This window comes from Aythya ferina (genome assembly GCF_964211825.1).
Source record: "Aythya ferina genome assembly, chromosome: 8".
Lineage (NCBI taxonomy): Eukaryota > Metazoa > Chordata > Aves > Anseriformes > Anatidae > Aythya > Aythya ferina.
In genome coordinates, this window is record NC_140304.1 from 22,329,354 (window position 1) to 22,342,691 (window position 13,338).

The 13,338-nt window shown below is 62.7% G+C and overlaps 1 protein-coding gene across 1 annotated transcript; it reads right to left on the reverse strand.

The window, feature by feature from the left end:
* Positions 1–142: 142 nt before the first annotated feature.
* Positions 143–2,637, reverse strand: HYI (hydroxypyruvate isomerase (putative)). Its single transcript, XM_084527769.1, has 8 exons — positions 2,440–2,637; positions 2,229–2,340; positions 1,488–1,602; positions 1,272–1,350; positions 1,096–1,145; positions 734–803; positions 429–563; positions 143–271 (listed from the first exon to the last, which is right to left on the reverse strand). Exons 1-8 carry the CDS (start codon positions 2,633–2,635, stop codon positions 183–185), a joined length of 846 nt encoding a protein of 281 aa, XP_084383895.1. The 5' UTR covers positions 2,636–2,637; the 3' UTR covers positions 143–182.
* Between the last annotated feature and the right edge of the window lie 10,701 nt (positions 2,638–13,338).

Consider the following 13,338-nt stretch of genomic DNA (forward strand, 5'->3'; position numbering starts at 1 on the left):
TTCTGCCTAGATCCCCCCTAGAAGTGAAGGTGCTGAGTATGGCCTGGGAAAGGGGAACAGGACACAGATGCTCTTCATGCTAGGTATCAACACTTTCCCTCCCTACCTTCTCCTTCCCCCAGAAGACAGACACACTCCTCGGTTAGGCCATCGGTTTGATTTTTTTATTCCAGTGATTTCCTTTACTCTGTTGCCTTGCTGGTCCCACCAGGCTGCAAACCGCGGCTCTCCCAGTACGAGCGCAGCCAGCCCAGCCCTTCCACCGTGTCTCCTGCAGTGACAGACAGCGTCCTGCTGGCAGCCCAAAGCGAGCTGGAACAGCTTCTGCTCTGCTGTCCCCAGGTAGGGACTGTGTTGTCCCTCAGTGCTGGTCCATGCTAGGATCTGCTGGGGGGCTCAGGCCATGCGCTGCCCCCAGCCCTACTCACCTTTTGGAGTGTACTCACACCCCACGTAGCCATTGTACCCGAGGGACTCCAGGAGCTCAAAGATGTAGGGGAAATTCAGCTCCCCGGGGCTGTCGGGCTCGTGCCGCCCTGGCACCTGTGCTATCTGGATATGACCTACGGAGGAAATGGGAGGCTGTGCCCAAGGCCGCCCTGCCTGCAGCCTTCTGCAGGTACAAGGTAAGCTGAGAGAAGCCCTTCATCCCCAGCTGGTGTGCAGGAGGGTCCCCTCCCCGTCCCTCCTGCCCCCTGGTCGCAGAGGAGCCAGTCCAGGAGCAGGGCTCTACCGATGAGCGGGAGGTACGTCTCCAGGTTGCGGGACAAGTTCCCATCCATGATCTGGCAGTGAAAGATGTCCTGTGTAGGAACAGAAAAGGTGGTGCAGCTGTTTGGGGATGGCTGTGTCAGGTCCCTGACCCTCCCCTGAGCCTCCCCTGGGGGGCCAGGCACCATGCTCCTGTGTGCTGTGTTCTGGGGCTGCAGGAGCAGGGCTGCCCAGCCCTGAAGTGTACCCCTTGCCTGTGGCCCTCACGCTGCTGTGCTGGGTGGCTCCTGCCTCCTGTTCTCAGCTATGCCCAGGTACTGGGGTTGTTTTGCAGGAGGGATGCAAGGTGGGAGGTGGCCCCTGGAGCTGTCAGTGCAGACTCACCAGCTGCAGCTTCAGGTTGGGCCGTCCCACCTTCTCCAGGATGGCAACAGCTACGGGGGCAAGAAGCGAGAGCCCGTCACTGCCGGGCTGGAAGCGTCAGGCTTTTCTGCTGTACAGACCAGGTAACAGCAGGGGGTCTGCCTCAGAGGAGACAGGGGGAGAGGTGCCTGCCTTACCTTGCTGCGGGGTGTTGAGGAAGTAGCGAGGGTCGGTGATGCGGCTGTTAATAGGCTCCACCAGCCCCACCATGTCCTCCTGGAACAGCAGTGTCACCCTGCAGCACAGCCCCTCACCTCCACAGCGGGGAATTCTCCTTCCCCCTGCCAGGCTGGGGCATCCCTGTCCTCGGTACCCTAACAGCTGCCCCCATGGAGGGCTCCTTCCCTCAGTACCTGTGCCAGGAGGTCAGCGGCGTATCTGAGGTTCTCGATGAAGGTGGCCTCCATCTCCCCTGCCACTGCTGCGCGGTCAGCACCCTGAGGCACCCGCCCGGCCATCAGGTGGATCCTGCAGACACAGATCCAGTCCCCAGGTGGCTGCTGGCTCTAACACAACCTCCCCTTGTGCAGGGGAGCAGGGTCTGACTGCTGGGGCTGTGAAGGGAGCGGGCAGGGGGGGATTTGTGTCACTGCTCACTGGGGCCAGCTCCTGGGGATGGCAGCCAGCTGCAGGGCCACAACAGGCTGCATGCAGGGAGCAACTGTAGGGTGACAGCAAGGTGCTTAAACTGTCTGAAGGGGGTATGGTGCCCACACCCTGGCTTTCCCTCTCCTGTTAACGGGAAGTGCAAACTGCTCGGGGCAGCTGCATGGGTTGGGTCAGAGGGACTTTGCTAAAGCAACTCTGGTGTCAGAGGGGAAATTACAGCTGGTACTGGAGGCAAGGGGGGGAAAGGAGGGTTATGATAGGGACTGCTGAGAGGATGAGAGCCCCCGGGGGTTATCACAGGGCTGGAGCAGAGCCCCGGGCACCCTGTGGGGGTGGATTTGGGTCCTGCCCCGGGGGCGCTCTGCACAGGGCGCTGCGGGCACAGCCGGGCCGGGAGACTTCGGACTCTGCCCGGGGCAGCCTCCACCGGGGCTGGCTCCTCGCGGGACCCCGAGCCCGGCTGCGGGAGCCCCGCGGGCACCTACCTGCTGCAGCCCACCTCCCTGCCGTACTGCACGGCGGCGGCCAGCCCCTGGCGGAAGGCGTCCTGCCGGCCGGGCACGGCGCCCAGCCCCAGCTCGCCCCGCTCCCGGTCCCCTAGGAGAGAGACGGGAGGAGAGGGGGGGTCACCGCCAGCTCCCCGGTGCCCCCCGGAGCCCCCCCAGGTGCCCCCCGCGCCCGTCCCCGCGGCGGTACCGGGGGGGGCGTTGAGCAGCACGAGGCGCAGCCCCGCCCGCTGAGCGGCGCGGCGCAGGGCGGGGGCCGGGCACCCCTCGGGCCAGCCCAGCTCCGCCGCCGCGAAGCCGCAGCGGGACGCGGCCTCCAGGCGGGCCGGGAGCCCCGGCAGCTCCGCGAACAGCCACGAGACGTTGGCCGAGAAGCGCAGCGACATGGCGGCGGGGCGGGGTTATGCAAACGAGGGGGCGGGGTTATGCAGAGCAGGGGGCAGCACCGCCGCCATCTCGTGGCTCCGGAGCCCGCCCGGGGCTGGGGGGGCGGGTGGCTGCTGAGGGCTGGCCCCGTGCTTGTCCTTGTCCGTGTCCTTATCCCCATCCTTGTCCTCATCCTTGTCCCCCAGCCCAGCACCCATGGGAGATGTGGCGCTGCTCCCAGCCCCATCACAGCAGCACAAGGATGTGGCTACAGCCAGCTATCGCCTCCCTCAGTGACGAACCCGCCAGGGGACCCGAGCCGTCCCCTGAGGTGTCCCCAGGGCCCTGCCTTGCTGTCCCCATCTGCCTCCACCCGCGGCTGGAGGGCTTGGGAGGAGGTCGAGGCACATCAGGCAGAGGGGAAGGTGGCAGCAAAGCTATCCGTTAAAGAGTCTCAACTCAATTAAGGCTATTGATTAATCAATTAGGAGAAGCTTGACTCGACTTCTCAGCCATAATCAGAACTGTCCCCGCTGATGGACAGCAGCAGGCACGGGGCTGCCGTGTGTCCCGGGGGCACGTCCCCTGAACGAGCCTGGTGCTTACCCCAGTCCTTGCTCCTGGCCCTTGTGCCTGGCCCTTGCTCCGTGGAGCCACAAGGCTCCTGCCGAGGCCGTGCCCGCTCCAGCTGCAGGAAACCCGGCCACAGCCACGGCTCCAGGTCGGGCACGGGGCATGGTCTGACCCCAGGAGGCCACGGGTGTGAGCACAAGGTGTAGATTTGGGCAGCCTGCACATCAAACCTGCCCTGCCGGCACCGAGCGCATCTGCTGGGCTCTACAAATTAATGGCGTCTTTATATCTCCGGTAATATATTTCATTGATTTTCTCTTGTTATAACTGCAGTTCCTGCATTGCAGTCGGGTGTTTTGTCACTTTACCCTGACAGGGTGCTGAGGATTTACCGCCGCTCGGCTGGCCGGGGCAGCGCCATGCCGCCGGCACCCCCAGCCCTGCCCGCCCCGGCAGCCGCGGACGCATCCCTGCCGCGAGCTTTATGGTCCCGGGGAGAGCGCAGCTCCGGCTCGTTTTATTAGCGAGCTGACATTTTGGCGCAGACCCGCCTGTGGCCTCTGTGACGGCAGGGATGGGGAGGCGTCAGGGATGGGGAGGCGGCAGGGCCCTGCTCCCCGGCACGGTGCCTCGGGGTGCCCCATGGCACCAGCAGCAGCCAACTCGGAGCCCACGGGGACAGCGTCCTCACAGCACCCCCTAAATCCCCCAGCTCGCTGTGCTGTGGGCAAGATTTCATCTCTCTCTCTCTCTTCACAAGCCGTGTTTTAATTTAAAATGATGTTTCTGGATTTTTAACTACCTGTCCCCAGGCTCGGATGCCACCCTCAGGGACCAGGAGGGCTGCGCCACTGCGGGCTGGGGTGGCTGGGTGGCACGTCCCACCCGCGCCCATCACCCTGCCGGGTGGGCAGTCATCCCAAAACCCATCCCGACTGAATGAGGAGGTACCAGCAGACAAAAAGCCAGCAGCTGGCCCCCTGCCAGAAGTGTGAGGTGTTTCCTCTTGGGATCGGGGAAACTCGCTCTCATTCAGCTGGATTAACAGCCCCTTTAATTCGGCAGAGCTGGGGGGTCGTTTTACTTTTTGGCTTTTAGCTGTAACCTGTAATAGTGTCACTGCTGGGCACCACATGGGGAACCTTGCCAACCTGTCCACAGAGCCTGGGTGAGGATTTCTGCGGGGTGCTTTAGTGAGCTCGCCATGTTGCAGCCTCCGAAAATGCTCAGATGAAAATCCATACATCACACATGGGGGAACAAACGCACACCGCCGCCGGTGCTATGGCTATCCTTCATCAGCGAGCATAGAGCTGGGGCTGGACGTGACATCAATCCCGGCAAGGCCAAGGCAAGGAGGTGAAGGCCCAACACTGCTCACCCCCCAGCCCCTCAGCATCATTTTCCTGCTATTTGGCCGCTTTTGGTCCATCCGCCTCGGCCCCAGCAGCACAGGTGGGCTCGCCCCACGTGGGGCTCTGGGCTCTTCGTGCCATCGCAAGATTTCACGGGAAATTAACGAGGAGGCCAAATTCTCCTCCAGCTCTTGGAGGAGGCCGGTGCAGGCGGTGCCTGGGCCTGCTGAGCTGGCAGATGTTGTTTAACATTCCCGGCAGTAATTAATAGACGGCTTCATCACTCTTGTATGATTCAAACATGTCGTCCCGCTTCTTTCCAAATACAGAGCAGAAATATTTGTTAAACGTGTCTGGCGTTTTTGCATGATCATTAGCGCTCGAACAATTCCAGCGGGCTCAGGATTTATAGCCTTGCCAGGATTTCTTTTGGCCTTATTATGCCTTAGACATTCCTCCCTCCTCTGCCGGTCCCTTCCCAGCAAGAGGCTCCCTTTATCAATTTCCCCCTGATTTATGCGCTGCTGCTTGTAACTTCTCCTTTACCATGATTATGAATTTCCCCATTTCCCACCCGTTTTACACTGTTCACCCCCTGTTGCCCCCCACAGACACCAATTTTGGGCTCTGCAGGCTCTGCCCCGGGCTTTGCCCCTCTGCAGGGCCGCCTGTGCCGGCGCCGTGGCTGCGCCCGCCTCCCTCACCCCCGACACGCACGTTTGTCACAACTATTTTGTCAGCTCCGAGCGATTCCCCTGCACCCCTGTAATCTTGGTGCCAATCAGCCCCGTAACAGCCACCTCGGCGGGGAGCGATTTCCCCACCAGCCCAGGGCTTTGTCGCTCCACACAAATATTTAAGCAGACGCCTGCAATCACGCTGTCGGCGGCTGCCTGCACCCGGGGAGCACGCCCAGCGTTGCCACCAGCCCCAAATCTGCTGCAGGGCACCTGCGGGCTTGTGCCATCACCCATCGGCTGGGGAGCAGCTGCGGGGTGCACAGCACCAGTGGTCCTGGTGGTGGGACACAGGGAGGGATTCCGTCCCCTCCTGCAGCCCTGTGGGGATTTGGGGATGGGACTGGCCCTGCTGGCCCCCAGCAGGCTGCAGCCCCGTGGTCCTGCCTGAAGTGTCCCTCTGCAGCCCGGTCACCGTGTTAAGCCATCTCTTAATTAATCAGGCTGATTGTAATGTGTTTTTAGGGCATTAAAATTCAATTGTGGAATTCTCCGCTGGCTGGGCTCGCAATGAATACAGAAGTTTGCCTAATTAGAGCTGACACGCAGCCGGCGGGAGAGGCAGGCAAACAGCCCCGGCAGTGCCGCCCGCCTCGCGCCCAGCGCCCCGACCCCAGCTCCTGGCCCCCTGCCGAGCCTCACCCCACAAGCAGTGCCCCTACAGATGCAGGTGCTGAGGACATGGTGGGCTGCAGGATCAGGCCCCGTGGCAGAGGGCCAGCCACAAGTACTGAGTGCTCCCAGCCGGTGCCTGGTCCCGCACCCTGGGGTGCCAGGCACAGTCCAGCACCGCACGGAGCTGCAGCATCCCCGCCTCTGCTGGGACATGCTGCGGGTGCTGGGGAGCCACATGGATGGACGCTGGGTGCCCCGGTGCTGCGGGGGGCTCCTGGGGCAAAGGCGGTGCTGGGACAGCCCCGTGCCCCCCCAGCAGCAGCGTGGGAGGGGAGCGGTGCCTGGTCACGGCGCCCTGGGGACAGTCCCTGCAGTGCCACCCGTGCCAGCCCTGGGCCGGGCACCAGCCGAGAGCAGTGGAGATATTTCCTTATCCGCAGCATCAGGTCTTCTTCGCTGTCATTACCACGGCAATTATCATCTCATTTGGAGTCTTTAGCTGCCATAATCTGTCTCCTGCGCTGATTTATTCTGCAGGCCTCTTCCGAGAGGGGAGCAGGAGGAACGGAGCCATTCATTAGGAGGCAACAAGGGCCAGGAGGCGGCCCCGGCCGGGGCAGAGCAGAGCAGAGCAGAGGTGCCCCTGCACCCCGATGGAGCTGCAGCATCCTCCCTGCGAGGCAGAGGCCCTGAACATGCTCAGCCAGACATTCCTGGCTCTGTATGGGATGTGAGCTCCCCACTGCCCCCAGCTCCGGGGCATCCGGACCAGCGCAGGATGCTGCCCTTCCCTCTCACGCCAGGGTGAACCCATTGTCCTGCACTCAGCACAACCTAGAGCAGAATTTCTGCCAGGCCACAGCTTTGTCACCTTTCCCTCACCTCCAGACCAGGCTGCTGCTGCCTGCAGTTGATTTTATCTCAGTTTGCTTCCACAATTATCTCCTGCTCCCCGCAACTCCGCCAGCCGCTGGCTCTCATTGATATTTTCAGCATCTGCATTTGCCGACTGCCAGCTTTCACTCCCTGCTCCCAGCTCTCCAGCCTCCACGTGCTACCTTCAGCTGCCATCTCTTCTCTCGCGTCTCATCTGGGGACAAAGGGGTACCAGCACCATTTGTCCCCACGTCCCCATCTCTGGGGTCCCGCAGGTGCCCTGGTGCTGCCCCTCGACATTCCCTCCGTGGTGGGGCTGCCCAAGAGGGGCTCCCCGAGTTTGTCACACAGGAGTGATCCCACACCCCAGAGGTGCTGGTGTCCCCTTTTGGTGGCAGCCCTGGGGACAGCAGGAGGGAGAGATGGTGACAGCCTCTGGGCAGCACGGCTCTCCTGGAGGAGAGGCAGAGCGATGGGATGGGGACACCAGGACGGCACCAGGTGACTCCCAGCCCCGAGCAGCATCACCCCAGCCCTACACTAACCGAGTGCCCCCGGGTCTGGCCCTCGAGCAGCTGTGGCTGCAGCAGCCCTGGTGCCCATCCTTGCTCCCGCTGGGCTGCCAGGGGCTGGGGACGGGCAGGAGCCAGCAGCCAGGGACGGGACGGGACGGGACGGGACGGGACGGGACGGGACGGGACGGGACGGGACGGTCACCGCACCGGGGGCAGCTCTGTCCCAAAACAGCTCTGCTGCCTTCCCACCCGCTGAACCTGCCTAATGGAAGCCATTTATATGCAAAATCCCCAGAAAAAAAAGCGGTAATTAATGAAGTCCCTTTCATTACCATTATGCAAATGCGATTAATTTCAGCTGTTATGAATATGCAAATATTACAATTATGATCTAATTGCCAATGTGTGTAGGGGAGCGGGCAGAATATCAACTCTCAGCCCGGGCCCCAGGAGGAACTTTGGGTTGCAGTGGGAGGGCAGGGGCAGGGGCTGGCATCCTGGGGGGTGCCCACCTGAGGGGTGCCCACCTGGGGGCTCTGCCCACCCCTGCAGCACAGGGCCAGCAGTGGGGGCTCCCTTCCTCCCTGGGAGTCGGGGCCAGTGAGGCTGGGACCAGCTCTGAGTGCCCGGGCTGCCGAATGAAGCTCAGTTGTGCCTGGTGAGAGGAACATCCCTGGGCTGCGAGGAGGAGGAGGAGAGGAAAAGGAAGAGGAAGAGGAGGAGGAGGAGGAGGAGGAGGAGGAGGGTTACCAGGCAACTTGGTGCTGCAGTGCTGGAGGCACACAGCAGCGGCAGGCAGGGCCCTGCCCTGACCCCACTGTCCCGTGCCGGGTGTCACCGTCCCCACTGTGACCACCCCAGTGGGTGCTGTCCTCTGAGCCAGCTGGGCCCCCCAGCCCCTCACACACCTCCCCGTGGGGGCTCAGTGTCCACTGGGCCTCGCACCTCTCCTCACACCTGGGCAGGAGGAAGCAGGGAGGACGGCAGCACAGCGGGGGCACAGCCCCCACGTCCCCAAGCCCCCCGGCCCCTTCCTGCGGGCCCAGCTCGGAGGAGGAGGAGGAGGAGAGGGAAGGCTTTGCAGTGCTGCTGCTCGGTTTCCAAGGCAATGAGACACGATGGCTGTTCATCCCGGCAGGGTCATCGTGCCGCGTTGAAGCCCCAGAGCTGGGGAAGAGCCAGAGCCCCCAGCCCCAGCCCCCCAGCTCCCCATGCTGTCAGGACCTGCTGCCCTCCCCATCCCCTGGGGCCAGGGTGCACGGGGCCAGCCCTGCTGCTTATGGGGTCAGCACAGACCGGGAACCTTCCTGAAGTGCAGCCACACTTGGGGACACGTGGGCAGCTCCCGGTCACTTGCCGTCCACCCAGGGGACACAGAGGGCACGTTTAATTCACTCCCAGCTGCGGGTGCCAGACCCGGGGTGACCTCCCTGGTACAGGAGAAACACCGGTGCATGGCGAGGGCGATGCCTCCACCCCTCCAGGGCGCTGTGGGCACCCGTGGGTGCCATCACCCCGTGCCTGGTGGGTGCTCACAGAGGGCAGCCACCTCCCCGCGCCGCCCAGCATGTTTTCCAAGCTAATTGAATTCAGAGAGATTTCTTCCTGGCAGTGACAATCGATGAACTCTGTGTTATCAGCTCCCCCCCCACACCCTCGGCACTGGAAATGGATATGGACGAGGGGAAAAATTGAATTTGCAGCCATTTTTATTGGGATTTAATTGGGCAGTCTCACCTCGTTGCCTTAATCCCGGGCGCTGACGCGTGCAACCGAGCCGGCAGCTCCCCTTATTTATCACTTTTCAAATATTTGGCTCTTCGCAGCAGAGGGAAATCGATGCTCCCGCCTGGGGCATGCCGGGAGCGCCCCGAGCGGGCGGCTGGGGATCCATCAGCCTCTGCCACCGCTATCGACAGGGCGATTGGGGTTTAAGAGGCACTTTGATAGCAGAACTGGCACACATTAAGTGCTCGTCATCAGGGGATGATCATGACTTATTACCGCTAATTCTCCCGGCGCAGTGGCGGGGCCGCGGGGCTCGTCCTCAGCATTGCTGCCCCGGCGCCGTGCCCTCGGCCCTGGGGACAGAGCTGACATGTGCCCTTGTCCCCAGGGCCTGGGCGCTGTCCATGGGGCTCAGGGTGATGGTGGAGAACCTGGGGGCTCCCACACCACTGCTTGAATCCCCAGGCAGACAGGTTTGGGGGGTGCCTATGGAGGGGATGAGTCCATGCTCATCATCCTGACCTGCTCCCAGCCCTGGATCCCGTCCCCGGGGTGCTCTGGGGTCCCCCCGCTGGGAAGCCAGCTGGATCAGTGTCACCGAGCCGCCTCGCTTGGAAGGCAGCCAGCAGCCAGCAGCCGGGGAGCGAAGCTGGGTGGCAGCAAACAGACTCTGCTCGCCCGCGGGCTGCCAGCTTGGCGTGGGGAGCCGGACCCCCGGGCAGCGGGTGGCCCCATCCTGTCCCCACCGCCTGGGGATGGGGGTCCTGGGCTCCTCACCGCAGCACTGGGGCAGGATTTGGGATGCTCCCGTGTTGCATGGGGTCCCCCAGATGTGGTGCAGAAGACAAGAGTCCCGTCCCACTGCCCCGGGCTATGCCCTCCCTGGGCAATGAGTCCTGCACACCAGAGCCCATTTCTGGAGATTAAATATTCAGGGGAGGCTGAGCGGGGCCTGGAGTTTGCAGGATGGTAATTTGTTTCCTTGTTAAGCGCTACGTGTTTTGTATTTTTTTTTTTTTTAGCAACCTGTTTATGGGAACAGAACCGCCCCATTGTGAATTATTCATGGCCCCTCGCAAGCTCATTCTCAAAATATCAATTTTTCCCAGTCATGGCAAGCAGCACTTAAGCTTGAAAGCCTTGTTAAAATGAAAGGCTGGCCCAGTGAGCCGGGGAGGGGACAGGGGACACTGAGGGGCTGCAAAGGGTGTGGGAGTCCTGCCCTGGGCCCCTGCACCCCCCTTTTGTCCAGCCCCACTGCTCCGTGCAGCTGGTGGGTCCCAGAGCCATGGGGTGCCCCCAGGAGCTCAGGGGGCACCGAGCAGCACAGAGGCCAGGGCACCACAGTGCCACCAGCCCTGGTGTCCCGCCCAGCACCGGCTGGGGACACCCCAAAGGGCATGGGCACAGCCCCATGGCCCCGACCCGGCCCCAGTGAGGGCAGCCCCGAGCAGCAGTGGGGACCCTGCAAGCAACAGCTGGGCCAGAGCAGCACTGCTGGTAATTGCTCATTAAAATGCAGATGCTCCCCAAACTGCAACTTTTAGTTTCTCTAGCAACTGCTAAATCAAAAGCAACGAGGCAGGGAAACGGAGCTGTGCAGCGGGTGCCACCGCGCTGCTGCCATGGGCACAGCAGAGCCCAGCCCAGCCCTGCAGCCCCGCTCTGCTCCCAGCTCTCACCTTTCGGGGCTGTGCACCAAGTCTGGACTTTAGGAGGGTCCCAAAATGCCTGCCGGTGCTCCAGCAGCTGCACTGATGCTGCAGAGGGCTGCACGGGGGTCCCAGCTGGTTGTGTGCCCCACGCTGGGCATGGGCACCCTGCCCTCGCCCCTGCTCACCCAGGGGAGTAGCCACACAGCCGGCTCCCTGCAGCCCCTGTGCCTGGCCAGGCTGGGCCTTCTGCTGCCCCCAGCCCCTCTGAGCCCACCGCCCGCTGCCAGAGTCCTCACCCCACTGCCTTAACCCCAGCTGAGTCTGCTCCCTGCCCTCAGGGCCAGACCAGACATCCAACGCTACCACTGGGGGTGTTTTCCCCCAGGGCCATCCCCTCCATCCCCTGTGAGAGCAGCGTGTGTTAGGAAGGAGACCCCATTTCTTCCCATAAAGCCTCGTGGTGCCACCCCTTGCAGTGCAGGGAGCTCTGCTGTGCCCCCAGCTCAGGCTGCGATGCTGCAGCAGACATCTCTGTGGCTATCATCTCGCAAGCCTCCGTATCACCCGCACAAAGCCAAGCCAGCAAAGCTTCTGCATCCTTAGCTTGCCTTTTGATGGAACGTACAAATAGTTTCGGTCCGGCCTCGGCTGCTGCCCTGGAGGCAGCGGGGCTGTGTGACAGTGCTGGGCTGGGATGCGCCCCGCTGTCCCTCCGAGCTCTTTGCTGACACAATCCCAATGAATGCCCCACTGCTTGCCAGAGCTTAGCATCTCCTCAGCTGCCCTTTGCTGTTTGCACTGTCACTTTTCCATCACCATCCTTGTCTGCATTGATGGGGATCTCGTTCTCCATGCTTTTTGCACACAGAGTTGTGAGGACAGGCTGTAGCAGGGAGCAGCAGCCATAGATGCTCGCGGGTTGCCAGACCTGGAGAGCCAGCGTGGGAGATGCCCCAGCTACATCCCAGACATGGCGAAACCTCCCCGGTGCCTCTGCCTGATCCCACGGGAGGACCCCCCCATGGGGAGCTCACCTGCTCCAGCAGCCGGGGTTGGTCTGCAGGCTTTGGGCCCGTCTCTATTTTTCCAGCATTTCTCCAAATGAGCGGTTTGTGCCTGGGGGACTCATCCGTACCCGTGTACCCCTGCACCTGCCCGTGCTGTGCCCAAGAGCCGCTGCTCCATCCCCTCCCATTGGGGCAGGGCGTCCCGCCGGCATCCCCAGGAGCCCACATGCCTGCGGGGCCGCATGGTGCCCGGGTGCCTGGGGCTGGAGGATGGCTGCTTGTGACAGTGTCACCATTTCCATGGCAACTGTGTGTGGCAGCGCGAGCGCGGCTGCCTTGTGGGGTTGGTGCTGGTGGCTGGCTCCTCGCTGCAGGCAGGGTGATCCCCGAGGGTGTGTTCATCCCGACAGGGGGTGTGCGGGGCCACCCACGTGCCCTAATCCATCAGCCAGAGGGCACGGCAGCATCCCCACGTGCCCTGCACCCATTCCCCAAGTGGATGCAGCACCACCAAGGCTCAGTGTCCCCCTTTGGAGCAGAGCCACAGGGCACAGGAGCCCCACACCCTGTTCCCCCACGCAGGCAACACCTGCACCCATGGGTGTCTGCACATTTTGGGGGCTCGTGGTGGGCTGGGGGGAAGGCAGGGAGGGCTGGTGAGTGGCACGTGAGCGCTCGGCCGTGCTCCAGTCCCCTGCCTGCCTGTTGCTTGGAGAGAGCTGCCAGGGAGGATGGAGTGGGCACTTAATCTCCCCCTATAAGTTTAATTAATGGGCTGCAGCGCTCATTCTGTGCTGCCGCCTTAATTGGTACAAGCTGCAAACGCTGTGGAGCCTGGAAAAAAACATTTGGAAATGAAAAATATATTAAGCAGGAAACAGATCAATGGCTCTTAATGAAGCTGATTCGGGGCTGCCTGTCGTCCAGGGGCTGGGGCCGGGAGGCTCGGCCGCCGCGCAGTCTCCACTGCCGGGCACGGGCTGTGGCGGGCTGGGTGCCCTCGCTGCCTGGCTCCCCGCCTCGTTAGGGCTAACGAGCAGCCCTGGGATGGGAGCAGCAGCCCCGCTCTGCTCTGTGGGAGAGCGGCCTGGGATTGTACCCATCTGTGCCGGGCCGTGGGGCTCCTCGGGGGCAGCTTGAGCCATCCCAGCACAGCTGGAGCACCCCTCGCAAGCACAGCTTGGGGGGGCAGCCCTGTACGGCTGGAGCCCCATCCCGTCCCTAAACATCTGGAGAGGCTCCCCACACGTCACGGGAGGCTCACCCCCCAACATCTGCAGCCCCCAGCACAGCTGGAAGGGAACCCAGCGCCCAGCTGGTGGGGGCAGCCCGAGCACAGCAGGCAGGGCACCCCAGCTCCTCTGGCCAACCTGGGGCTTGAGCAGGGCTGGAGGAGCATAGGGGTGCGGGCAGCTCAGGGCCGGCTCTGTAGGGCTGAATCCATGGGAATTGCTCCCTGCACACAGGGTGTGGGGGGAGCCGGGGCTGATTTGCATTGAGGGGGCCGGGGGGGGGGGGTGGCAGCGCTCTGATAAGGGCTGTAATTGCCTCGGCTGTGCACAGAACATTAGCTGCGCTTCCCAGATATTTACACAGGGGAAAACAAAGTCATAACTCACCGAATAAATAATCGCCTCAGCGCGGTGCTCGGGGAGTGCTGCC

Coding starts and splice junctions, on each gene's coding strand:
- HYI (XM_084527769.1), bottom strand. CDS start 2,635: ATGTCGCTGCGCTTCTCGGCCAACGTCTCGTGGCTGTTCGCGGAGCTG. Junction 1,603..2,228: donor AGGGAGGTGGGCTGCAGCAG/GTAGGTGCCCGC, acceptor CTGTGTCTGCAG/GATCCACCTGATGGCCGGGC. Junction 1,351..1,487: donor CCGCTGACCTCCTGGCACAG/GTACTGAGGGAA, acceptor CTGCTGTTCCAG/GAGGACATGGTGGGGCTGGT.